The 27945-nt window shown below is 38.9% G+C and overlaps 1 protein-coding gene across 1 annotated transcript in view; it reads right to left on the bottom strand.

Moving 5' to 3' along the window:
• Positions 1-27661, bottom strand: part of nell2b (neural EGFL like 2b) — a 70760-nt gene extending 43099 nt beyond the window's left edge. The window contains exons 1-9 of the mRNA XM_058416575.1: positions 27290-27661; positions 26918-27046; positions 9621-9771; positions 3929-4102; positions 3725-3821; positions 3434-3506; positions 3247-3329; positions 2116-2244; positions 1870-1972 (exon numbers count right to left, since the gene is read on the bottom strand). Coding sequence (XP_058272558.1) covers positions 1870-1972; positions 2116-2244; positions 3247-3329; positions 3434-3506; positions 3725-3821; positions 3929-4102; positions 9621-9771; positions 26918-27046; positions 27290-27332 — 982 coding nt within the window. The 5' untranslated portion in view covers positions 27333-27661. The remainder of the gene's footprint in view (positions 1-1869; positions 1973-2115; positions 2245-3246; positions 3330-3433; positions 3507-3724; positions 3822-3928; positions 4103-9620; positions 9772-26917; positions 27047-27289) is intronic.
• Positions 27662-27945: the final 284 nt, after the last annotated feature.

Here is a 27945-nt window from a genome sequence, read left to right as displayed (position 1 = left end):
TGCAGTGGTCAGTATCTATCAAAAGTGGGGCAAGGAAGAAACAGTGGTGAACTGGTGACAGGGTCATGGGCGGTCAGGGCTCAGTGATGAAAGGCTGGACCATGTGATCCGATACAACAGACAAGCTCAAAGTGCTGAAGAAGTTAATGCTGGTTCTGATAGAAAGGTGTCAGAATACACAGTGGATGACGGGTCAAGGTTGTTTTGGCAGCAAAATGGGGACCAACACCAATATTAGTCATAATGTTATGCCTGGTCGGTGTATATACAGTGTACAACTTGCAGTGAAATGAAAAGCCGGCCAAGATCCATGAGCGTCTAAATCATTTATTTATAAGTTAAAAAAGCTAGAAAGTAGGTCAATTATAAAATGATAAGGCAAAGCAGATTCTCCAGTCATGATTAAACACACTTCAAAGCTTGATCTTTTTCAGACATTGTATTAATACTGATATACAGAATTCAGAATACAGAATTCTTGTAATTAAAATGTGTAGAAGAAGTCTGTAAAATTTGTTCTTATGAAAATGACACAAAATGAGGTTTATTAGATGTGCGTACACACAGGTATACACAGTGACTGGTGATAAATCCCACACATTCTAAACTGATGTGCTACTGCAAGGTCACACTGACTGCCATAAAGAAACTCCCCCAGATTACCATACACTATATTGCCAAAAGTTTTGGGACACCCCTCCAAATCATTCAATTCAGGTGTTGTCTTTTAGAGGTTGGATTCGGCCCCTTAGTTCCAGTGAAAGGAACTCTTAATGCTTCATCATACCAAGACATTTTGGACAATTTCATGCTCCCAACTTTGTGGGAACAGTTTGGGGATGACCCCTTCCTGTTCCAGCATGACTGCACACCAGTGCACAAAGCAAGGTCCATAAAGACATGGATGAGTGAGTTGTAGTGAGGTGAGGTGTAGTGGAACTTGACTGTCCTGACCTCAACCTGACAGAACACCTTTGAGATGAATTAGAGTGGAGACTGTGAGCCAGACCTTCTCGTCCAACATCAGTGCCTGACCTCACAAATGTGCTTCTAGTGGAATGGTCAAAAATTCCCATAACACACTCCTAAACCTTGTGGAAAGTCTTCCCAGAAGAGCTGAAGCTGTTATAGCTGCAACAGACGAGCTAACTCCATATTACATTCATGTGCATGTAAAGGCAGGCGTCCCAAAACTTTTGGCAATATAGTGTATATGGTAAAAAAAAACTAAAGCTGTTGTGGGATGACATACAGCAAGGTCAAAGAAAGTTAACATGAAGTAGGCAATGAAGTTCGAGTAAAAATGGTTTATTTGTAGTGCTGGTGTTTTATTCTGAAATATACATTTTTTTGGATATGTTAAATTCGCAACTTGGAAACATGGAAACATCCACAGCTTTTAACACCATCTTCGGTCTTTCTAATTTTTGTCATGAAACAGAAAATAATGATCATCTTAAAAATTTCAATTTCAAACCCTCTCTCTAACAGCAATGTCATATCATTCCTACACGAAAACTGTCTAGAACAGTTTAAAAGTGCACTTTATGAGACCCAGCTCTAGCTTGTTAACTCTGCAGCCATTGCATCACATCACATCACAAGGAATGAACATGGGAGCGGCACAGCAGGCATCTTGTACACGCCTAGTTAAAAGCAAGTTACCTAGTCCGAGTTGGTGAAAGTGGTGGAAAATAGAAAGATCTCAATGCAGCACACGTCTCTGAAGGACTGTCTCCGGCTCTCCGGCACCCATCATACTCCCAAAGAGTATTTCATCAGCAGATAACAGCTTCCATCCAGTTTTAGCTCAGTCTCTATGAGTATGAGTGTGTGTGTGTGTGTGTGTGTTAGTGTGTGTACACTCACGCTGACACTCTTTACAGCACGCTCCAGGAATGTAGGCTGGTGCAGTATCCGGAGGACACTGCGGTGCAGGACAGAAGATGCTCTCACACTCAACACTGCCATTCTACATCATACAAAACAGTGAACACGAACTCTGTTAGCAGAAACACTGCTAACCTCCTGCATTGCTTTAGAGGCTAGAATTTCGAGGCTTAGGATATATTTATTCATAGAAGCCACATACATAACATAAAAATAACCCCATACCAAACACGTGCAGTTCTTGCACCCGTCTATCCAGACGTCCTCGTCTCGGTAGATCTCTCCGTTAAGAGTGCAGGTCTTCTCACAGTAGCAGCCTTCCAGAGTCTTCATCCGTTCCTCAGCACGAGCGAGCTGCAACCACACACAACAATATCACAGGATGAGAGAAGAGAGTCACTACAGAAAACACCTGCACAGATGTTCTAAACCAGGTTTAAGGATTTTAGACTCATTTTTTAAACTTGTAAGGAATCTGAAGGAACACTTTACACACACACACACACACACTTAATTTGTAAAGGATTAAAAAAATATAAAGACTGAAATCATAGCGTCGATTTTGTTGGATTCTGGAAATTATGTTTGTTGTAAATCTTCCTAGATGATTAAAAACATTGCAGTTTCCGGCACTCACACATACAGAGTTTATCGCTGCAAGTCTCCAGTCTCCGTACTATAAAGTTGTGAGTAGGCTTTCCTACTACTGGTTGCCATAGTAACATTTGTTTATCAGTGGGTGACGCGGACAGCATTCCAAATCAGGTTTTCTTGCGGCTAAAATGAAACGTTCCGGAGGGAGATTTGGTGTTCGTGTGTAAAATTCTTATCTTATCACACGAGATGGAGCAGAAGCGTTGTGTGTGTGCCGTTTGCCACGGGTCACGTGCGCTCTACTGTCTTCACTCACGTTGGCAGTCGCTACACGACGTCACTCCACGATTGTGCGAAGTTCACCTTTTTTCGCCCGCATCTAGTTGCTATCGCTCATGTCATCGGAAGTTCGCAGCTCCCATCGTTAATAGAGTATCTTTGTTTACTTTTTCACTGTATGTGTGAATGTAATAAGTTACTTTTATTTCCAGAGAGATGTGAGAAACTTGTAATAATGAGCTCTCAATATCAACACTGGATCCGTGTTAAATCATCCTTCAGCTCATGCCTGATAGTAAAAGCCACTCACTATAGCACATTTATTTGGTTAATTATGTAATTAAAATGTACAAACTAAATGATGTAGATAATGCATGTTTAAGTCTAATGTTTTTTTATTCATAATTCAACGCAATACATTTTCTGCTTTAAATACAGAATCTTAAACCTTCAGCAGATACATAATAAATGCAGCTGCACTACCTTTCCAGATGTTTTGGCTAAAATGTCCTGTAGCTCCATGATTTTCTGCACCAGACCATGGAAATCATTGCAGGTTGGACAAGCTGAAACAGCAAGAGACATGAGCTTAATAAAAAATGAAAATGTTTATTTTTTTTAATGTGTCCTAGCAGACTGGTTTATGTAGAGAAGTATGATGTGCGCTCACTGCGGTTGAGATCAGGACACTGTGAGATGTATCCTTGAGGCATGAAAACCAACTCGACTTCCTGCATCACACCCTAGGAATGGGAATTAGGGAATTAGGTGGGGAAAGAGAAAATAAATAAGGACACGCAGAGTGTGACACTAATAACTATTCACTGGAGGTCTAATAGAAGTTCATTAACGTCAACATTTTTGACTGAAGCCGGCTTAATCACAATCCCAGATGAAAAAGAAAAAAGAAAAAAAAAATGGGACAGCGGGAATATAAATTCCCACAGAGATGGAGACATACCTTAAAGAATCCATGAACGTTATTCCTTTGCCCGAGCCACACAGTTGTACCTGGAGGAATGTCCATAGATGGTGTCTCAATAATCCTCTCATAAATTCTAAGAAGGGAAAAAAAAAGCAATTTGGTATTATTTTTTATTTTCAGAGCATGCTCGATAGACAAAGTCAGCAAGCCATATACAAATAATGCCACCATCTTGCAGACCTGCTGCAGTCCACATAAAGCACCAGCTGAGTAGTGCTGAGTGTCAGGGCCAGTCTATGCCAGCGTGCGTCTGCCAGGTTGTAGGGGAAAACCTCTGTGCGGTTCTGCTGATCTGCCATCCAGTAGTGCAGCCGGATTTCACTGCGCTGCCCGTTGCTCTCCAGCTCCAGATACCTGCATGTGTGATTTGCTTTGATTTAGTGCAGGATAAAAGGAATACATCTCTTTATACAAGTAGTTTACTTTCCACGGCTCTGTTGGAGTCTCAGTTAGGATTTGTCAGACTGATTTTCTATAACAATTGTAGAAATTCAAGCCACAGGGTTTTTATTTAACAATAAAATGACATTTTTCTATGTTATGTAAAGAGGCATACCATTTATGAAAGAAGACTTCAGTCAGTGTCTGTGCTCTAGAACATACCATAAGCATCACTGTTGCCTTAGAGAGAGCTTAAGATAGTGTTTAAATCAAACATCAGAACTGGGAAATAAAGTCATTACAGTGGCTTTACCCATGGTGTGGTTGTTGTTGCTGCCAAACAGGGTGTTGACCTGCTGGGATTTTTATGGACAACAGTTTGTTAGCTGTAAGCAACTCTATAGGTAGCCACTTGTGGTGGGTAGAAAGGCATCATCTCATCAGGTTACTCTTCTGTCAGTCAAGAACAGAAATCTTGAAGAGTCACCGAAATTGGATGGCTAAAGATTTGAAAAACATTGTCTGTTTTGATGAATCTCTATTTCTGCCATGGTATGCAGATGGTAGGGTCAGAATTTGGCATCAACACAAATCCATGGACTCATGCCATGGATCCATGCCTTGTGTCAACAGTTCAGGCTGGTGGGTGTAATGGTGTGGGGAATGATTTCTCAGCACACATTGGGCACCTTAATAGCAATCAAGGATGGTTTGAGTGCCATAGCCTATCTGAGTATTACTGCTGACCATGTGCATCCTTTTATGGCTACAATTCAAAGCAATCTGGTTCCAAGAACATGGCAGTGAGTTCATTGTACTACAGTGGTGTCATGAGTCACCAAATCTATCTATCTATCTATCTATCTATCTATCTATCTATCTATCTATCTATCTATCTATCTATCTATCTATCTATCTATCTATCTATCTACCTACCTACCTACCTACCTACCTACCTACCTACCTACAGTATATAGGTGAGTGGAAAGACGTTATCCATAAGAGAGGTTAGAGGAAAATGGCCTAACTGGTTTGAGCTGCCAGGAAGGATATAGTTGCCAGGAAGGATATAGTATAATTAATCTTAGATTATTACTCTTTATATCAGTGATAAACAGAAAAGCCTTTCAGCATGCACCAAAACTTTAGGAGGATGGACTACAGCAGAAGAACATATCAGGTTTCACTGGACAGCTGAAGAGTGGAACGAGACTGGGTGAAGTGACTGGACTTTGGTCTTGTAATTGAGAGTTAACACCAACTGATTCCAAATGCTAATGACACATTTGAAATCAATGTATTTGTTAGTGAAATAATGGAGAAATAAAAGACACCTGGTGTTATGATCCAGCTGAGCAGCCACTTTCCAATTACTACTTTCAGGACAATTTGGTTAGAACTGGTTCTTCCCCACATCTGGCTTAAAATGACAATGAGGCAACTCTGCTTATGGCTCTGCCACTCTGCTTATGGCTTTACAGGCAGAGTCAGGTCTGGTTAGTACTTGGATGGGAGACTAGCTTGGAATTTACCAGGTGCTGTAAGTTATGTTGGCTGATTAAGGCAGCACAAAGTGGTACCTCCTGAAATGAGCAGGTGCCTCACCTTACCAAGCACCCTTGCCCTGTAAATAGTCCAGGCTTAGCATGTTACACACTTAGGATAGCTCAATGGTGAAGGCTTTGGACCACAACACTGCAAAGCTGCTGTTGTTGGGACCTTAAGCAAGGCACTTAACCCTCTCTAGTCCAGGGGTGCTGTATCATGGCTGACTCTACTCTCTGTCCTCGACTTCCTAACAAGCAGGGATATGTGAAGAAAAGCATTTCCCTGTGCTATAATGTATATGTGACAAATGAACGCTGCTTCCTGTCTGGGTAACAAAATCACCCACAACTGATTTACCAAATCAAATGTATTTTTTAAGCTGCTTATAACGACGGACATCCTCCCTTAGAAATGATATTCATCCAAATGTAACAAGCTATCCTTTCTACTAAAGGAGCTCTACAGACCACTGTGAGACAAGAAAGAAAGTAGGAAGTAAAAGTAATTAGCTGGGGGTAAATGTGATTAACATTGCTCGGGGTGTTCACACACATGGCTGCCTTCACCACACACACATCAATCAGTGCAGCTACAGACTTGTGATTGCAGCACCAAAGCTTAAAAATGTCAGCTAAAGAATTATATCTCGATATGGCTCATAATTAATATGCAGACATTTGGAATCTCTGGCCATCTTTCTAGCTATAAAGACTCAGTATGGTACTAATCAATTAGATTAAAGCACATATATCAAACTAGTCATTAAACTATCACCTATCTGGCTGATTATTTTACTATACATTTTTTCTTATTGATCTGCCAATCCATTTTCATGACAGCCAGGACCCATGTAATCAGACATTCAAGTGAAATCAGAGGCTCTATCAATCAAACTTGACAAGCAGCAAAACCTGCACATGGCGAAGTAATTATAAGTGTCTCCTGGGACTTTAAACCAGGATTTAGTGATTATAGATATATATATATCTTTGCCTGCAAAACAACATCAGTTCTTCTAGGTAGACTTGCACATAGTTTCTGAAGAAACTCGGCAGGTAGTTGTTTCCAACATCTTTGAGAAAAAGCCACAGATCTGCTGTGGATGTAGCCTCCCTCATATCATTCTGTCTCTTCATGTAATCCCAGACAGACTCAATGATGTTGAGCTCAGGGCTCTGTGGGGGCCAAACTTTCACTTCCAGGACTCCATGTTCTTCTCTACACTAAAAATAGTTCCTAATGACGTTGGCTGTATGTTTGGGGTTGTTGTCCTTTAATTTGGGGCCAGTCCCTGATGGTATTGGATGATGGATAAGTATCTGCCTGTATTTCTCAGCATTGAGGACACCATTAATCCTGAACAAATCTCCAGCTCCATTTCCAGAAATGCAGCTGCAAACATGCAAGAAACCTCCACCATGCTTCACTGTTGCCTGCAGATACTCATTATTGAACCACGCTCCATACCATCGGCAAACAACCTGTCTCCTGCTACAGCCAAATATTTTACATTTTGATTCATCAGTCCAGAGCACCTGCTGCCCAACTCATCAGTCCAGAGCACCTTTTCTGCACTCCAGTTCCTATTTTTTCTTGCTTAGTTAAGTTGTTTAGCCTTGTTACCATGTAGAAGATATGGCTTTTTGGACGCAATTTTTCCATGAAGACAGCTTCCAGCCAGATTTCTCCGGACAGTAGATGGGTGTACCTGCGGCCCCTGGGTTTAATATATATGTTTTTTTGTTTGTTTGTTTGTTTGTTTGTGTGTGTGTGTGGATCCTTCAGCCCCTGTGTTATGAGCATGTTGACCTTAAAGTGGAAGGGTAATCAATACAGCATGTGTGTAAGAAATGCCACTGGAGTCATCATGAGTGGCTCACGAGTCAGCATCAATTCTAAAAAATTATGTAGGGGTGCCTAAAGCAATTTTCACATCCTCTAAAGTGATTGTTCTGTCTTTTTTAGAATAGAGACGAGATAAAAAACTAAAAGTTTAAACAGAAATAAACATTTATAGACAGAGATTTAGACTGAGAATAGTGCTTAAAAACAGTAATGCACAATATGCTTGTTTGTTATTAAAATTTAATAATGTAAACACAATGCTAATATCTGTATGGTTTTTAGGCTCCAAATATCTCTATCTATATTCTAAATTAAACCTAAAGTAGGTGTGACTTCTTCTGTAAGAGTTTTTTTTTTATTTGTATTATTATTATTAGTAATAGTAGTAGTAGTAATATTGAAGTTGTTGTTGTTGATCATGATGATGATGATTATGTTAATGTTATTGTTTTATTAGTAGTAGTAATAGTAGTAGCCTTAACACTAAGGAAACAATGAAAAGCACTCAAGGAAAAAGCAGAAAACCAGCATCGTCAGCATGTCAGCGGTCTGTGAATTCTGTCTGACAGTTCCTCCACCTCAGCTACATCCCTCAGGTTCATTATTAGATTTAACTAGATGACGTGCATGGTACCATTTTATTTAATCCTGCTTGCACATGCACTATTTTTGCTTGTACCTGCCTGCAGTAAACAAACCTGTAGTCTAAAGTAAACCACTGTGACCCTGACCAGGTAGTTACTAAGGATACAGTGCATGCATCACACAGGCGCTCGAGTTCGTGAGAGCTTCATATCTGACCAAAGAAGCCTGATTTATTTCATCTTTAGCTCATAAATAACATTCTATGGCTTATATCTTTGGATCGTTCATTGTTGACAAAATTATCATGACTGAATGCCACCTTTAATTAAAGATGGAGTCATGGTGGTTTATAAACGGTTTAGAAATCAATTAAGTCATCAGTCATTTGCTATATTACATGATGTGTCTGAAGAACATTATTGCGTTAACGTGATAATCTAATTCTTTCTCCATTTTCTAATGGATCAGATATTTTTGTGTAGGTTTTGTTGTATTGTTAAAATCAGGATAAAACTCTGCATATATACTGAGGAGACTGAAGAGCTTAAAGATCAGTTTCGGAGCTGCAGTTTAGTTGGAGTTGTTTCAAAATCAAATATTAGATGCCACCTCCACAACTACAGGCGGTTTGGATGAGTTGCAAATAAGTTGCCTTTCTTGAGAAAACGGACAAAAAGCAGCTCCTGAGTGGAACCACACTCAAATATTTTTAACCATAAGCATAATCAAGATGTTTGGTGACAAAAGAGACCCAAGGAAAAGCATCTGATTTCCCACTGTAAACGTGGGCATGACTCAGTGACACTTTTCAGGTCCAAGCTTGAAAACATTTCAAGTACAATGATATTTGAAACCAAAACCGGGGTGTCTCTTGAGGTTCTCCAGCCCTGGATTTTGCTCTTGTGTGATCGGGAAGCTATGATAAGCCGCGACACCGAGTGATTCATCATAGCTGCAGAGAAAACTCAACACCTCTGGAGCTGCATATCCATCTGGAGATTATGTATAAACTATTAGGAGTAGACTGCGGCAGCATCAGATTCCATTCATACTCATTTATAGGAAAGAGATGCATTAATACTGATAATGGAATGACGGCATCTTGCCACAATACAAGTAACCTGATAAAACCTCTTGAAGGTTTTTAAGCAGGAGGAGTTCATTACAGTTCTTTACTGTACTTTATGGAAGAGTTTTCCTGAAGTGAAGCAATTTGTTCCATTTAAAACCAACTAACTAGCTTTTCATAGGCATGTTTTAAACCAGGAAATTTGCACAGATCTGGTTTAATCAATCCCTGACTGATTAATACTAAGAATTTGCTCTGCTAAAGATGCATTTGTGTTATTTTAAAATGAGAACTTTGCACAAAGGACTGCAGCCGGTATTTAAGATCCTTGATAATACCAGGTTTGTAGATGTTTAAGTTGGCTCTACTGAGTTGGCTCTACTATGATCAAGATTTTTTCAACGGTTTCTTCCTCCACGAATCTCAGTTGAGTCCAGCATGTACCTTTGTTCTCCATGATGGATGGACAGCAACACGCCCGAGTTGAATTTATCTTGTTTGAGTGTCAGCAGTAGGGTGAGCTCCACTCTGCCTCTGAGCTTCTGCAGAATTCGCTCTGCCACTCCGGCTGAGGCTCGCACGCTCCTCCTCGTCCCTGGGAGAGAGAGAGAGAGAGAGAGAGAGACAGAGAGAGAGAGAGAGAGAGAGAGGGAGAGAGAGAGACAGTACAGTTTATAGAGCAAGTGCAAAAAATAAGGCATTACATATTATTACATATTTTCGTCATTTTTTAGTATTATAGGATGTGAATAGACATGATTCTCATTGCTTTGAAAAACGTGGGGAAAAAATGACAATTTCACATAATGATATAAAATTTCACTTAATGATTTCCATTGCTTTTGTACAAGCAGCTGGCTGACATGAATTATGGGTTAAGCAAGGTTAGAAAAAACATGAGACAGGTCCGAGTTTTATTTGGAGTAAAATGATTACACTTTAAATAAAGCATGGCCATTTCAATCCGGAGCTCAGGTACACTGAATAAAATAAAACTAATCGAATTTACTTAATTCAAACGTGTGTAAACTGGTCCCATATAATTCAATTAAATTACATTAACACAGTCTGATTTCTTGCATCCTGTAGCTTCAAAGCCATGAATAGAACTCAACTTGAATACGGTATAAGGCTCCACATTACTGCTGCACTTTTCTACCACACAGTTTAATTACATTCAAGTAAATGGTTTACTTTAGTTCTGTGTAAATTGATCACACTCTCTCTACATAATTCACTCTAGCTCAGCACATGAAAGCAATAAAATCACATAAATACATTTTACATAAACTACACACAATATATATTTTTCTTAAACCTGCCTGACCCAGATTGCATATTTTTCCAGTGTGTTGAGTTTCTGTGCATGTTCTCCATGTCTGCATGGGTTTGTTCTATGTTCTCTGCTTGTCTCCTACAACCTCAATAAAATTCAGCACGTGAACTGCCTACAAGAAATCATCCCTAGGTGGGAATGAGCGTTCCTGAGGTACGGATAAATCGCATCTATGGCTAGGACAAAGCGGCCACTGAAGATGAATGCATTTCTCTTATATTTTCAGTGTAAGATTAGGCATCATGGGGTTGCCAATAATTATGGTTGGGAAATGACAAGAAAAGAAGCCTTTTCTGTCTTGTGGAAATATGTGATTTCACTGGAAAACATTAGTAAGGAAAAAATATATGCAAATTGAACTAATACTGATTTTTATTACAAATTTTAGATTATTATACCTGTCTATAGACAATTTGCTGGCACGTGAAATGAGTAAATATATCAGGAAACAGGCTAACGTTGTATATTTGTTATGTAATAATAGTCTCATGTTAAATATTAGACTCCTTTTCCTATTTTCAAGACATCTTGCTCATTTTTGCAGTGTTGAGATTTCTATGAATTTTGCATTAAGACAAACTGCTGGTGCTTTCATGCATTTCAATGAGCTGGATTTAAAACCTTGTTCGAATGGAAGTGGTTCAGATCTGAGGATCTGAACTGAGCTTGAGGCTTTCTACAACAACAATACTCTCAACACTACAGCAACAATGGCATTGTGATTATAACTGCTAATAGCTCCTCCCTACAATGGCATGGAACTTGATAAGTTTAGTTAGACATCTGAAGGGAAATCTCTATAATGGACGATTCTCGCTGCTCCCATCAGGCAGTATCTCACCATCACATCCCACACCAGCAGGCTGCAGAACAGATTCTGCAGGTCACAGACCATCAGACTCTGACCAATAACACCACCACAAGCACAACCCACTGTATGCATCATGTAGTGCACTTTATCATTATCACTGATGGTTGCACTGTATAAATATCAGTCTCTGACTCTGAAGGTACTCTATGTGCAATATCTCCAACTAGGACACTTAAGAGTCGAGCAGCTTTTATTTCATATATATCTGACGCAGTATACGATGATATGAAACAGCATTTCTTCAGGACCCTGGTGCTACATAAAACAACACAGCGCTACATAAAGTGCATCGTGTGCAACCTAGTACAAACAGTGCAAGACAAAAAGACAAACAATACAAAACACTACAGGACAGATACACAAAATATACTAAATAGCGCCAACCAGTATACGGTCATGTGAAAAAATTAGGACACTCCATTGAACATTCAGTTCTTTATTAAGGAATTTCAACATGTCAATTTCTGATCTTGTTTTAATTTGTACCTGTAGATGAAGGTGCATGTAAACAACAAAATAGCACTTTCTTTTCACTTATTAAACAAAAGAAATGAGTATTTCACCTCAGGAAAAAGTTAGGACACCCTATGCCCTAATAGCTAGTGTTTCCACTATTGGATAAAATAACCTCAATGAGACGTTTCTTCTAGGCCTCTACCAGTTTCCCCCACACCTCAAAGCAAAATTCTTTCAGCTGTGTGATGTTTGGGTTTTTTTTTGCATGCACAGTCCGTTTCAAATCACCCCAAAGGATCTCAATAGGATTTAGATCTGGGCTTTGACTCAGCCATTCCAGAATTTTCCATTTCTTACTTTTTTTTAGCCAGTCCTTGGTGGATTTACTGGTATGTTTTGGGTCATCGTTATGTTGCAAGGTTCAGTTCCGCTTTAGCTTCAATTTTTTGACCGATGGTCTTACAGCACCTTCTGATACAATGTAGAATTCATAATGAATTCTATGATGGTGAGCTGGCTAGGTCCTGCTGCAGCAAAGCATCCCCAAGGTTCTTGTAAACATATACACTTCTATATTAGCAGCAGATTGAAATGTGTGCAAAAACAGCAACTGCAGCAATTGACATACAAAGTTTACTCTGTTTACCCTCTCTTACTTTCTATACTATTTTAACACAGGATATGTGCAATATTACCCACTACACCACTTTATAACTGCCTACATTGTAAACGGGGTCTGTGCACAAGAATTTTACTGTATATAGATGCTTAAAGTACTCTTTATGTACATAACAACCTGGACACATTTATTTCTTTATTTCCCCTAACATTTGAAAGATTTATATTACTCCTCTTTTGTTTGACTTTATCTCCATCTTTGATTTCGTTGTTGTCCTTGTCTGCCTTCATTGATCTGTTTTTGTTTCTGTATGGCACTTTTGTTTATTGTCTGTGGCTTCTGCATTGTTATTTATTGCTTTGGAATATAAAGTGTCCTTGAGCTGTGGAAAGGGGTTATATAAATAACATGTATAATTAAAATTATTATTTATCTTATTGATTAACTAATAATCTAACATCACATGCATAATAATGCATCTTTATATGTCTGATTCATGATTATACCAGCTATGACTGGGTTCAATCATTCTTTTATTCATCTTCTGTAATTACCTGGGGTCACAACGGATAAAGAAACACTAAGGTAGAGCAATTCAACTCAGATCCATGAAGTAGCACCATGGATGCTGTATGCTGTAAAGGCTGAACTGCTTTACTGGACGATTTACACTCTGTGTTATTTTATGCTGTTTGTCGACGTCACTAAATGCAAACCACATTGCTGTGAGCGTACATGGTGCTTTAAAGGTGACTGCCATTCACCAGCAACCCAATGTGAATACAAAGACAATCACGATTACAAAAATTGTGGGAATTTACATTTACAGACAACTCTACTAAATGATTGATGCTCTATATGGCCTATGGTTTGTGGCCACCTAACCAATCAGACCTGTATGTACTTAGTGAACATCCTATTCCGGATTGGAGCGTGTCTGTGGGGATTAGTGATCATTCAGCTACAAGAGAATTACTGAGATCAGACACTGATGTTGTAAGTCTGGGGTTCAGTCGGTGTTCCAGTTCATCCCAAAAGGTGTTCACTCCAGTTCTTCCACTCCAACCTTAACACCCCATGTCTTCATGGAGCCCAGGGGCTTTGTGCACAGGGGCATTGTCATGCTGGAACAGGTTTCAGTCCATTGTAATGTTACAGCACACAAAGACGCTCTAGACAATTGTGTGCTTCCATATTTTTGGCAACCATATATGGGTGAGATGTTCGTATGGTCAGATGTCTATACTTTTGGCCATTTTTAACTCCACATATTACTCCAGTTAATGATGGTGATCTGTCTTTCAGATCTGCCAGATCTTTCCTCTATTTCTGACTGGAGCCTCCTTCACCTGAGAACCACTCACAGCTTTTGAGAATGGCCCTGACATGGATAGCTTGAAGAATGCCAAGAGCTGGTAACACACAATACAACACACAATACCCTGAAGTGTCTGTGGATATTCTCACCTGAACAGCCTAAGGATTTCTTGCTGAAAACTGTTTACACTTAATTCTCATTCAATATTCAGTAGATAACCTCACTTGGATATGACTGATTTGAAGTGAAAAGCACTAATGAAATCAACAATGACTGACGCTCATACAGAAGATCCTTTCAATGCACTGCTTGACTTTATAGCATACATTTGTGTATGAGTAATGCCTCGTATTCACACCATCCGGTGTCACACAGAGGAGGATTCATTTTCTTTTGAGTCTAGTTCCTGTCAAGGTTTCTTCCTCATGTCATCACAGGGAGTTTTTCCTCGCCACAGTTGCCTCTGGCTTGCTCATTAGGGATAAGCATAAATCCATATCCATATTTCTGTTAAAGCTACTCTGTGACAATGTCCACTTTTAAAAGCACTCTATAAATAAAAATGGAATTGGAGTGAATATTTTCAGCAAACAAAAGCAATTTGTTCACACAGAAGACTGACAGCTTGGAAGCAGTTTGGAGGCTGATGCTAGAACAGTGAAGGGCTCAGATGAAGGACGTGCAGCAGATGGACAGCTATCCATAGCAGCTTTGGGATCTGAGGAGCTTTGATGAGTGCAATGGAGAAGATCTGAATGTGTGACTCACAGTGTTAATACTCGAAATAGTCAGCACCAAACAAAATGGAAATCATCCTAACATCCAGACAAGCTTTTTTTTTGTATTCATAAAACAAAACCATATTTGATATGACAAAATGTTTGCCATATCAGATACAGCTTTGATACAGCAGCAGAGCGAAGCTATTCATCAGACTTACAATACTATTTTTTTTTTTTTAAAAAGGTGATAAACAACCAGCATATTCACAGATCCCTTGATAATCATAATATATACATCACCATTTACAATCCAGAATTCTTAAACGCTATTACTACATCGGAGACGTCTCACTGATTTCTGCTGTGAACAGGAGGAATAGTAATCAAGTAATGTGTTTCTCTGAAGTGATCGAATCTAAAGGCTGCCAGCCGCTGACGTCAAACAACACACAACCACAAATGAGCCACGGAGATTATTAATGACGTGAGCAAGAGAGAAGTCACACACACAAATTCACACAACTGCAAACACACACACACACACACACACACACATAGACCTACACAAGTACACAGACTCACTCACATACATATACATATGAGAGAGTGAGGTGGTGAGAAGGGAGATGAATAATAGAAAGAGAGCGTGTATACGGGAGAGGGAGAGAGAGAGAGAGAGAGAGAGAGGGAGAGAGAGTTATCTGCACGGCTCTCTCCTTTGGGAGAAGTGTTTAAATCAGCTCTGTGAAAACACTGCAAACGTTTGCCTTCTGCCTGTCCACACACTCACTTACTGATCCCATCACACACTCTCTCTTTCTCTCTCTCTCTCTCTCTCTCACACACACACACACACACACACACACACACCAGAACAGTGCATCTTCTGTTCATTATTTACCTTCTGCCCCAGTGAGTCTCTAAACCAAATGAAATAAAATGATGAGCCTAATCTGTTTGTTCATTCAGACAGACAGACAGACAGAGAGAAAGACAGACAGACAGACAGAGAGACGGACAGGCTGTGCTAATTTGTCTTCAAGCAAAGGTCATTAGCCATCAAATATTTAAGAAGCATCCTGAGGTAAGCTAGCTTTATGGTTGGTAAATATGCTAGCTAGTTTTGTTTTGCTGTCACTTCCACATCAGCATTCAGTTAATGAATTTAAAAATAAAATCACGTCTGGATTCTATAAACGTTGATTTTTTCTTTTTCTTTTATATTATTTAACTACAGGTTCTATATACTTCTTCTATAAACCAGTGTAGTGTTCTAGTGGATTACAGCTAATGCTAGGTATCTTTCATTATATCTGCTAGCATGAGTTGAGCTTTAATTCTAAGATATTACTGAGCCACCAATATTAACCTGCTGTTAAATACCTCTCCCGTGTGCATGAGCTTAACACAGCCATATGGTCATAGCTTCATCTGCTAGCTAGCATCCAGTTTGCTAGCTGGCAAAATGCATGACAAATAATAAAGCCCTGTGAAATCTTTGGCCCGGTTCAAACCATACCTGGTATTAACATCTAAATACAAGCATCAAATGATAATATGATCGAATTACTCAAACATGGAAGTGTTTAGATGCGTGGGGCCATGTTATATTTGTAGAATCTGCTAATATTCAAATGCTAATATATAACAAATATCAGAATAGTTGAACTAATATTGCAGGTTTGAGGTTTCCTCGATAAATTCACTTTTTCTGAAAGCTGAGCTGACTTTTCTGCTGCAAGTTAGGCAATAGGTCTTTACATGACATTTATTCATGATTAAATTATTCCTGTAAAGTACAGGAGAGTATGAGACCACTTTCTGCACATTAATGAAAGTACTACTCAGACGGTACTGTAGGGCAGGCGTCCCCAACCACCGGGCTGACCAGTACCGGGCCGCAAGGAAACAATAAACTTATAATTATATACATATAGACAAATGCCCGAAATCGGAGCTCAAGCACGCGAGAGACACGCAGTGCAAATTATCAAAGACACGATCTGATTTGGCATGCTAAATATCTGGACATGTCAGCGACTCAAAATCGTGCAGTAGGAAAGGAGTTCTGACTGAAAAATACCTCAGCGATGACCTACAGCCAATGAGTGAGCAAGATACAGGGCAGCGGGCAGTTCGGGGAGGAGTTATAGACCACAATATCAGCAAGCATGGCATCAGTTGGAGCACAATATTATAGTTTAATAGAGTTTATAGGTTTTTATCAGAAAAAAAAGGTCTTAAATATAGTTATATCAGAATAACATTTATATCAGAAACATTTGCTTGACACTAGAGAGCTCCCGCTATCAATCCCCCCCAAACCCCAGGCCGCGGAAAAATTGTCCCGTATCAAACCGGTCCACGGTACAAGAACGGTTGGGAAACCCTGCTGTAGGGTGCTGTACTGTAAGTCTTGGTGTCGGTTAAAAATAGTGAATAGGATTTAGGAGGAGAATATTTTCAGGCCCAATATTTTCAGATAATTATCCAGTCGTAGCACTCACTGTATTTAAGCCCCTTAATTAAAGTTTTAATCCCTAAAGTCCACAAGACTGCAAACAAATGTCAACCTGGGATTTTGTTCTAAAGTGATTTCATAGACGTGTCCGAATAACGTAATAAAAATGTTTAGACTAGTATTAAAGCACAGAGTGACACCACTTATTTTGTTGTTGTTTCTGCTCTAATGGACCCTGCAATGTTTGCCTCCTTGATTTGCCAATTTATCAGCAAGTATCAGCTGCTTCCACATAAACAACAGCACTTAACAATAAAATTATCTAGCTTATTTTGTACACTTGATTGACTTTGATTAAAAAATTATTCTGCTGCTAAATGATTAATGCAAAGCTCTAAATCAGATTTTGAGTAGATACCATGGGCACCAACAAAGTCACCAGTTGCTATTAGGCATTCCTACTGCTGGTTGCTATATTTACCCGCAACTAGCAGTTCACTTGACAACAAATAAAATGAAACATTCTGTAGGTAGATTTGGTGTTTGTGTTAAAATTCAGCAGTGTTTATCTGCATCACAAAGTTTTGTGCAGTGTGTGCTCTTCGCCACGGATCATCAAACATTATGTTGTTAGCTTTGGCATGCTATGATCACAGGCTGGTGGCTGGCAGCAGCTAATGCTAGCACCTGTTCTGCAACCCATGTAGACCTGAATTAAGGATAATTGGACAAGTCATGTGACTTATGCTCACAGCTAGCATAACTGAACTAAAGATCCACTTAAAAAGTCGTCGCAAAAACTCATGCTTTTTTTTAAGTAATGTTGTATTCCAATTAAAGTTGTTTAGAAAGAGATACATTGCTGCCATCATAGCTGTAGAGCTCTAGGGAGTTCTACAAATAGTACAAATAGTGTCTTTAGTGACTCTGAGGATGATTTCACGCCTATTAAACTGAATTAAAGCTTACTTCTTCTTCAGTTTGTTTTAGTTTCACATTACCTCTATACCTGTACATATAGGCACACCAAAAACAACTCACAATTAATAATCACAATTAATGTGTGGTTTGGTCTATCATATCCAGCTTTCATTTTCTCATTATCTATGTTGATCCAGAACACATGGCATTCTTGCAGCACTTCATCTGTGTCATTTGGCTCAATTTGTAGCTCACAGCTCAGGTTGGCAGCTCACATCTAAAGTAAAATGTGGCCCATAATCAAAAATGCATGTCAGGTTTGGTTCATATCCTGCAGTCAGGTCAAATCATATTTTCACTTCAATAAAACCATGCTAGTGCAGGGACCCGTGAGTTTTCTTACCCATCTAATCAAACTGGACCAAGGTGGAAATGCACCATTGTTCGATTCAAATGGATTAAAAACTGTATATAAGAATGAAAGCATCAGTGTATTTGTGTGTGTGTGTGTGTGGATGTGTGTGTGTCTTCAAACATCTTAATGACCAGTCTTCCCCTTAATTCTGTCAAAAAGGTCAGAAAGCTTAACAACCAGCAGGTAAACATGACTGTGCAGGTTTCTAAGTGATGCTCAATAACATAACGCGCCAGGAAGCAAACTATCCATCTATCACAATTCAATAACGAAACACACAGGGTTCGCAAGCAAAACTAGCATAACCCTCCACTGCTGTTCTCTCGAGCTATTATCTCAATTTCCATCTCAGTGACACTGTTTGGTCCGTCCACATTCGGTATCACTTCCCTGCTTTTTGTTGGCTGTGTTTATAATCAATCACCTCATGTCACCCTCCACAATATCTCATTCATAATGCAGAGGAAGCAGATAAAAGACGTCTGGCAACAAGGATTGAGCTGAGAACAGAATGATGGTAATGACAGAATGGATGCGTGTGTCCCAGTGTGACGGGAAATAATTCTGTATGTGCGTATGTGCAGGATTATATATTACACAGCACACAGAAGAGTGGATGTAAGGGGATGACCTGGTGTCTCCTAAAAAAAAAATAATAACTGGCCATATCAATAAAAGTGATGGCATCAAATGAAAACATTTGCAATAGTAATCTGATCATTTCAGCTTGAATATGCTATAAGGGTTTATTTTCTTTTTACAGAATAACATTGGTTACAGTATTCATATAACTTAGTGAAGCTTTTTCTAAAAAAAAAGTGTCATGGTAGCACCAAAACCAGCTCAGAACTAAGCTACCCATCAGCCCCAGCACACTACATGACCAAGTGACATCCCTCATTGATTTTTCTGCCAGGTTTAGTGGTATTGATCTTGGGATCTTACTTTATTTAGATGATTTTCTGTTTTGGGTATCACCTAGTCCTTCTGTTGTCTCAGTCCTGTACACTACTTACTGTATCTGTTCTAATGTGTACAACACGCTAGCTGTTCAACAAGCAGTAAATAATCAATCACAGCATAACAGGAACAAACAGCATAGGTAGAAAAGCAAGGAGAAATCAGGAGAAACTTCAATCAATCAAATATAGCAGAATTATTGTCAGACAGTTGGCAAGACTTCGCAAAGTGTGCAAACAAACACATGAAACCTTAAACCTGTGTGTAAATGAGATGCGTGATGTGCGACTGAGCTCGAGTCCAGAGTCAGTACAGTCAGGTGAAGCTGTCCTTGGGCAAGATAGAGGGGGTTTTTGCAACCATGGATGTTACAGCAGTGTTATATTTACACCTCAGGGAAGCAATGTGTTGTGATGGGTTTTTACATTTAACAATATTTTTTTCATTTTTTTATTTCTCAAAAGTTCATAAATATATTATTGTCAAAGAAGATATTAGGAAGAAATTACGTCTTTTAAAGCAGGGGTCCCCAAGCACCGGGTCGTGGACTGGTACCGGGCCGCAAAGAAACAATAAACTTATAATTTTATATATATAACTAAAAATTATATGTATTTTTATTTAAAAGAATTGCTACTTCCACCCGTGCCGCACTCCCGTCGTGGGTTTATCCATATATCAGTTAAGTCCGCAAGCTAACCCACACTAAACTGACCCAAAAACAAATGTCACTATAGAACTCCCCCGTGAATCGACCCCCACCTCCTCCCCCACCCTGGCCACCGAAAAATTGTCCAGTATCAAACCGGTCCACGGTACAAAAAAGGTTGGGGAATCCTGTTTTAAAGGCAAGGAGAAGTAGTTTCCTAGTGTTGAATTTGAATCATAATATGTGTGTGAGTGTGTGTGTGTGTGTTTATCTGCACTTTATCACCTTATTCATAGCAGTCATACTGTTTTACCACCGATCTGCATTCATATATTCATTTTTATATTTTTCCATACACATCATCCCTGTCCCACCTCCACAGTAAATTCTATTTATATTGTAATTTTATGGAAATTCTATTGTTAGTATATTCGTATTCTTATTGATTCTGTTTTTATGACAGTCGATAAAGCATTTCAATAATTGTGCTGTTTGGTTGTTTTTTTACAGCATGCTGCTTATAGAATCATCATTAAATCATCATGAGCAAAATGTGATGCAGAAAATGGAAGCCTTGTGATTTCTGCCATGGCTGTGTGGTTTGCAACTGACTGTCCTGTCGTCTATGACTCACATGTAAAGCAGCAAAATGCACACCGACTCATTCACATTCCTCTCATAAACCTGCACATCTTTACATCTGATAAATAATTCATGCATAATTACAGTGACTCCATGAACAAATGAACAAATGTCTCGGCTTCAGTTAATATGGAATTAACAAGGAGACATCGACCCTTCAATTTTCCTCTGACTGCCATCTAACCGAGGAAAGGTTCACCAGCTAACACTAGTGACATGTGTGTGTGTGTGTGTGTAAGAATGTTAGCTGATGTTCAACTCTGTCACTTTGAGCGAAGGCACCGGTAATAGGGACATGAGTGCAATAGAATAGACAGAAGGTCAAGATGATGTCATTAAAAGTAGAGATGAGGTGTAGTGTGTCAGCTGGCAGACTGCCTCAACATAGACAGAGCACACACACACACACACACACAGCTAACATCCAGCCTCAGGCTTCAGCTTCATATAGACAGTAAATTAGCAGCAACTCGATCCTCCCTCTCAGAACAATGTCAAGCAGCTGCATTATATTTGGAGAGGATGAGAAAAAGACAAAGTTCTCTTAAATCAATTCAGTGACCTGAGGAGATTGATAACTGGATTTGGAGCCACAGATAGATTTAATTCAGTTCATTAAATAAAATGAATGAATCCATGTGCTTGTCCTGAAGCGTGCATGAGACGCTTAAGCCAGTTTGCGCCTTTATTGTCTTCGTGAGAACTTTTAATAGCATCACCTCTGCTATCAAGTAACAGGACAAAGCTATGGTGATGAATTTAATTCAATTCAGTTTTACTTCTATAGCACTTTTAACAAGAGATATAAAAATATCTCTTGAGTATGAAAATTCAGAATAAAAATTTTCGAGTTTAAAATTTCAATTTATTCCTAATGAGCAAGTGGTGAGGAAAAGGAAAAACTCCCTGAGACGATATGAGGAAGAAACCAGACTCAACAGGGAAGCCCTCCTCATCTGGATGACACCAGAGATTGTGAAATCATCTCTCTTCTATAACCGTACACTATATAGTCAAGTGCAATTATTTTGGCCAGCTTCTGAGTACAAGCATCATCGCTTCTGAACATGCTTATAGTTTTAACATGAATTCTTTCCGTGGCAACTTCAGTCCAAAGCCACCTCCATGCTGATTAAACGGTGTCTGTAATAGAGAGCATGAGAAGGGTTGATCCGAGCATGTGGAGCAGGGTCAGTGAGCATGCTCATTAAAAATGAACCGTGAGTACACAAATCATTTCATGAGCGTCTGTGAGTCAAGTTTTGGTTATTCTGGAAACAACTCGGGTAAATGTACTCATCACTCCAACGCAAAATTAGCTTATGGTTATTGCATTCTTATATGAACTTATAATCAACTAAACTTGAACCAGTAAACTTTTTCAATTCAATTCAATTCAGTTTATTTGTATAGCACTTGTGCCATTGGACATTGTGTCAAAGCAGCTTTACAGAAGTATAGAAGTTAATATTTATTCATTTAACATTTATCTCTAACGAACAAGCCTGGGGTTATAGCAAGAAAAAAAAAACTCACTGAGATGATATGAGGAAGAAACCTTGAGAGGAACCAGGCTCAGAAGGGAACCTCATCCTCATTTGTTTGACACTGGACAGTAAATAACGTAAATGTTGATAATGTCCAGTAAAGTGAATTTATTTATGGTGGATAGTGATTGGATATTGGGGTTCAGTGGTTGAAATACTGTATGCCACTGTGTTTAAAATGAATTTGGTGAATAAGATCTCTATCAATAATTATCTTTTTCCTTTCATGAGTGTTATATATAGACAGCATTTACTTTTACAGGGAAACTGAACAAAATCAGTATATAGGCTTGTAAAACCAACAAACATACCGGCAGACTTCATTCCACCTATATTAGCTGCACATAGACCTCTCAGCTGTAATTGTACTGTTGCTAAGATGAAACTGATGTCTAATGTGATCTTCCACCACATATAACAGGATTTTATATTGAATCAGGTCCAGAAACAAGGGGATTAGTTGAGAAGACCAGTCATAAAATTCAACATGAGTGTAACTCCTGCAAGCGTAATGACAGCAAAGCTTTTATTATTATTATTATTATTATTATTATTATTATTATTATTATACGATGCTATAACCCTAGTGGTTTCTAAAAGATATGTAACTTCAGCATTAGCATTCCTTCACCAGACCTCCACTCTAATATACTTACATACATACCTTCACTTTAACATACATACACTTACACGTATCAACTAGCATAAAACTAAAACCTTATATTCCTCTACTACAAAATTGTCGATTTTATTTACATCCATTTTCCGCTTGCAGAATTCTGCATTATCCCCCACACACACATCTGCCGACAGTACAGCACTCCATATCTGGTGTGTAATAGCAGTTACTAAATGTAATAATGGATGGACCTGTGGAGCAGCACAGGTGGCTGTTGGCCTGTTTACCATCCTGCCTGCTGTTGAGCTGCTCTTATGATCCATATTTCATGAGAGATGAAGATTAAGTGGAGAGCAGATCTGTGCCATTGCGAAGCAGCTGTACGCTTAGCCTGGCAGCTTAGATGCCAGATGTTTGCTGTGAATTGACTATTTCAATGTCATTTTAAAATCCATTTGTGAGATGAATCCTTTATAGAAAATACCAGAGGTTCTTCTGCATTGTCCATGCAAACTGCATCACAAGGCGAAAAGGAGAGGAGCCAGCAGATGTGTCTTAATAATCAAGGTAATATTAACTGGTTCATGTCCTAGAGCTTTGTGAACACTTTTTCATTAACTGTACCATTAATGAAAGACATCTGCATAAAGCATCCTGTGTCTCAATTATTTTTTATACTAAACCGGATTTTTTTAAGTAGTATTCTGCAGCAACTGGGTTTTAGATAAATTATACCTGCTTTTAAACATGCTGCTTTAAAAATCATACACTATTACAGTTTTCAAGACTTTATAACTTCTGGCTTGTTTAGTATTATATCACTGCCATAACTGTGCAGTCACAATAATATTAAATTGTAATTTATACCTAGGATTTTAAACATACAGTACAATTCAAATGCGATCCTAGATTTGCAGTGTTGTGTGCTATATCTACATTCAATTCAATTCAATTTTATTTGTATACAGCTTTTAACCATAGACATCATCTCAATCCAGCTCAGATCAGAGGAAATATGGTCTTTTTATCAACTGGAAGGAAATCCTGCGATTATCAACTGCGAACCAAATATTACGCCCATTAAAATAATGCTTGGGATATGTGAGGAAGACATTTTCATTCATACCATCAACTGTGTCAATTGCATAATCATCTCACGACCCATTACTTTTCTAGTAGTAGAACCTCAAGCACACTGACCTAAAGTACATCAGAGTCTCATTTCCTTTTATTTATCAAGAACTTTCTTTAACTGTGTTAAAGCCATGGAAATAGACGCCTTGTTAATAAGATAGATTGGACACATTCTGATCATAAATGAGGTTAAGGCTTTAAGTCTTCAGCTCATTATTCAGTTAATTCTCTCCAAGCAGATTCATCAGTAACTGCTGCTATGAATTATTCAGTAACAACTGTGAATTATTTAGGAAATACAGTGAACATAAACAGATAAGGCATGTAATTATGAGAGGGAAAAATTCCCAAACTTGAACTCGAAGCATGCTGGGAGTCACATGTTTAAGGTCATGACTTTAATCATGACTTTAAGATAAACTGAAGAGAAGTTAGACCTAATATTCACTCTGGACCTATGAGTCTGTCTGAGTCAGAGTGAAATGGACACTGTTGGTTTGTTGGCTATTTGGTTTAATTTAGTTCTGCTTTAACACTGAACATCCATCCATTTCCTGTAGAGTTTATTCTACACAGGGTCGCAGGGAATCTGGATTGTAATCCCAAGGGACTCGGGACACAAGGCAAAGCATGGGACACCCTGGAGGGGGTGACGGCTCACAGCAGGGAAAACACACTCACACAATCTGGACAATTTAGAGATGCCAATCAGCCTACAACATAGGGGGAGTGGTGGAGGAAACCAAAACACCCTGAGGAAAGTCCGGGGAGACCATGCACACTCCACACACAGAGAGAGAGAGAGATGGAATCAAACCCCCACAAGCCAGAGGTGTGAAACAAATATGCAAACCACTAACCATTACAAAACTGAACAGAATTTATTTATCCAATTTACATGCAAAAACCAAAAATAGCTGAGGATTCAGAACTACAAAACGAACAATATACTGTACACAAATGTTTTGTCAAGCATGCATGGACATTAGCATGTTTACTGTATATACTAAAATGTAATAAATAATGAGTTGAACATCAGTAACTATATCCAGCTGTTCTTTTCTCAAGAAATTACTGAAGTGTTTGCAGTACCATGGCTCTGTCTATAATTTGTGCCATGCCTGTCAGTTTAGCAGCAAATCCACAACCTATAAATATGCAGCAAGTCTGGTTCATTTCCGTCAGCTGGCGATGAATCAGGGTTTAATCACGTTCTCGGAGTGATCGAGTTGCAATATTGTTGGCGTTGAAGTTGACCTATGGTTTAGAACTATAGAAAATATACAAAACTATCTGAAACGACGAATAATGAATGGTTCAAATGAATAAAATACAAGCTTAGAAACCATGGCCACACATGCAGCAGCTTTACAAGAAGTTATGTGTTATATAAATCAACCGCCTTTACTACTCCACTGGAAATGTTTTGGCCGGCTTTTTATTTATCATCAACCGTTAAACCTTCCACTACTACATGACCTCTAAGACTATACATTTACGAGGCGATCTCTCACTGGTGTCTGGGAGATGAGCATGTTTGTGTCTGATAGACCAGCACAAAGGTGTGTTTTGACAGTGTGAGAATGAGCAAACCCTACTTCCTGAGTGAGCTAATGCCAAGGTCAACTCTCAGCTTCTCTGTAAAATACTCTAGTAATTACTTTAGCTTCATGACAAAAGGTCAAATGTGCACACCTGACCATCACATTCATATGAGATTCTTCCCCAAATTTTTGCCACAAAGTTGGAAGAATGGGATGTTTTTGTATGCTGTAGCATTATAATTCCTTCTTACTGGAACTAAAAGGCTGGGAGACACTGTAGCTTAGTAGTCTGCCTCCCGTCTGTGCTTTGTCTGTGCTTCGTCTGGGTTTTCTCTAGGTGCTCAGGTTTCCTTCCCCAGTCCAATGACATGCCTTGTAGGCTGACTGGCATCTCTAAATTGTCTGTAGTGTGTGAATAGGCATGTGTGTTTTTATGTGATTGGCTGGCATCTCATTCAAGAAGTCCCCTGCCTTGTGCCCTGAGTCCCCTAGGATAGACTCCAGGATCACTGCAACTCTGTGTAGGATAAGTGGCACAGAAAGTAGACGGATGGATTTGGCTGTTTTTTATGCTTTCTATTAATCACTGAATGTTTAATGTTGTGCAGTTCAATAATATAAGAAACAGTCAAAGGGATGGGGGGGGTAGACTGCCAGACACCTACTACTGGACACTGAGTTCTCAACTTAACTAATAAATATCCAGTTTAGTCTGACCAGACACCATGAACCATCATTTTCAGCTGCTAAAGGACAACTACTATACCTACATAATTTCTAAAAAATAACACAACAAATGGAAAATCTCAAACATTTACCCTGATCAACCAGTTGATAAAGATGGTCCAGCTTTAGCCTGTGTTTTGGAAGCTGGTAGCTGGTCAGACAGCATACTTGGGCGATTCATTACATAGTTGCTTTGCATAACCCTTTTGTGCATTCAATATTTTGACACATAATCCAGATTCTTCATATTTTCTGTTTATTTAAATGATATACATGAAAATGTTAAATATTAAAAAGTTAAAGAGTTAAAAAAAAAAAAGAATAAAAACAGTATGCCACTTTTTGCTTTTGCAATGTAAAGGAGTTTATTAGAAAATGTAATGTTGGACGGATGTTAAAAAACAAAATTTCTAAACATGTAAAATATAGATAGGATGGGTGTATGATAAAAATGGGAACTAATAAAATATGATATGAAAAAAAAATCATCAAAGATGATTTTGGAAAAAATCATGACATGAATGATGTAAAAAAGATTTTAAAAAAAATAAAAAATATCCACAAATCATCAGTGGAGTCAGGCACAAAAACATTTACTGTTTGCTTTTAGATTTATTTATTTATTTAATTATTTACAGTATGTTAGAAAGTTAGTAAAGACTGAGAATGGGTTTTGTTGTTGTTTCCTGTGTAAGAGTCTTAAACTGAATGAAGTGTGGACACCATTGATGGAAAGGACAAAGGTGTAAAAAATAAATGGCATTGCATTTGTGTCATGCATAGAGCTACCGAAATCCGTACCTTTAAACAGAAATGCAGTGGTGTCATTGTGGAAACCCTGTACTGGGAAAACTCCGGAGAAAGATTCTCCCACATTCAGCTCCTTAAGGATGTCCACACGAAGAGCAGGATCCAGCTCTACAGCACACACTGAAGCAACCAACCAAACAAACAAACAAACAAACAAACACATGAGCAGGAAACCAGACCAAATGAAATCATAACTAATGGCATAACACCGACGCCACAGTGGAACACAAGGAATCAGTCTAAAATACAAGCTCGCGCCAATCAATTAAAGTAGACTGCGTTATTATTATCACCTAGAACCTGCATTTCTTTCACTGTATTATTATATAACAGGTGATCGGAAGCGCTGTTTAATTCACTCACCTGATAGTACAAAGAGTGCAAAAGAAATCTGTAATAAAGCCATAGTGGATGATTTTTTAAAAAACAACAAAAACGACTAGTCCATTTGGTGGTGCGCGAGCGATGAGGCGCGCCTTTACTGAGCACTCCGGAACACAAGCACGCGCGTGATCATCCCAACAGTGCAGAAACTTAGTGCAGGAGAATACAGAAACGAAGGATATGACTCCACAAGAGACACCATGTGTGGTCCGGGGTAAAAGCAACAAGGAGGTAATGTCCGGTGTTCACAGAGGGATGAGCAGGAGAGCGGCAGGTGCACAGACACTCCTTTCCGGCCCGGGAGTGATTGGGAATGAGTGCGCTGCACGAGCTCAGTGTAAGACACTGACACAGACACAGACACGTTCACTCCTGCCCTCTTCCGGTAGACTGCGGTGCATGCCGAGAAATGTGTGTTCGGGAGATGAGTGCGGGAAATGCCGTACATTTACACCGATTTTCCGTTGGTCAGTCAACCAAGGCATGTTTGGTGTCCATTTTTGTTTTTGTTTTCATGCTTACTGAGGTAAATGTGGCTAAAGCAAACTGCCTCACACCAAGAATTCAAGAATACAGCAGAAACTGAAAATGAATCAATCAGTCAATAAATGAATGAATCAATGAATGAATGAATA

Source organism: Hemibagrus wyckioides, linkage group LG19, assembly GCF_019097595.1.
Source record: "Hemibagrus wyckioides isolate EC202008001 linkage group LG19, SWU_Hwy_1.0, whole genome shotgun sequence".
Classification (NCBI taxonomy): Eukaryota; Metazoa; Chordata; class Actinopteri; order Siluriformes; family Bagridae; genus Hemibagrus; species Hemibagrus wyckioides.
Note: the sequence above shows the minus strand (reverse complement) of the source record. Positions and strands in the feature narration are given on the sequence as shown.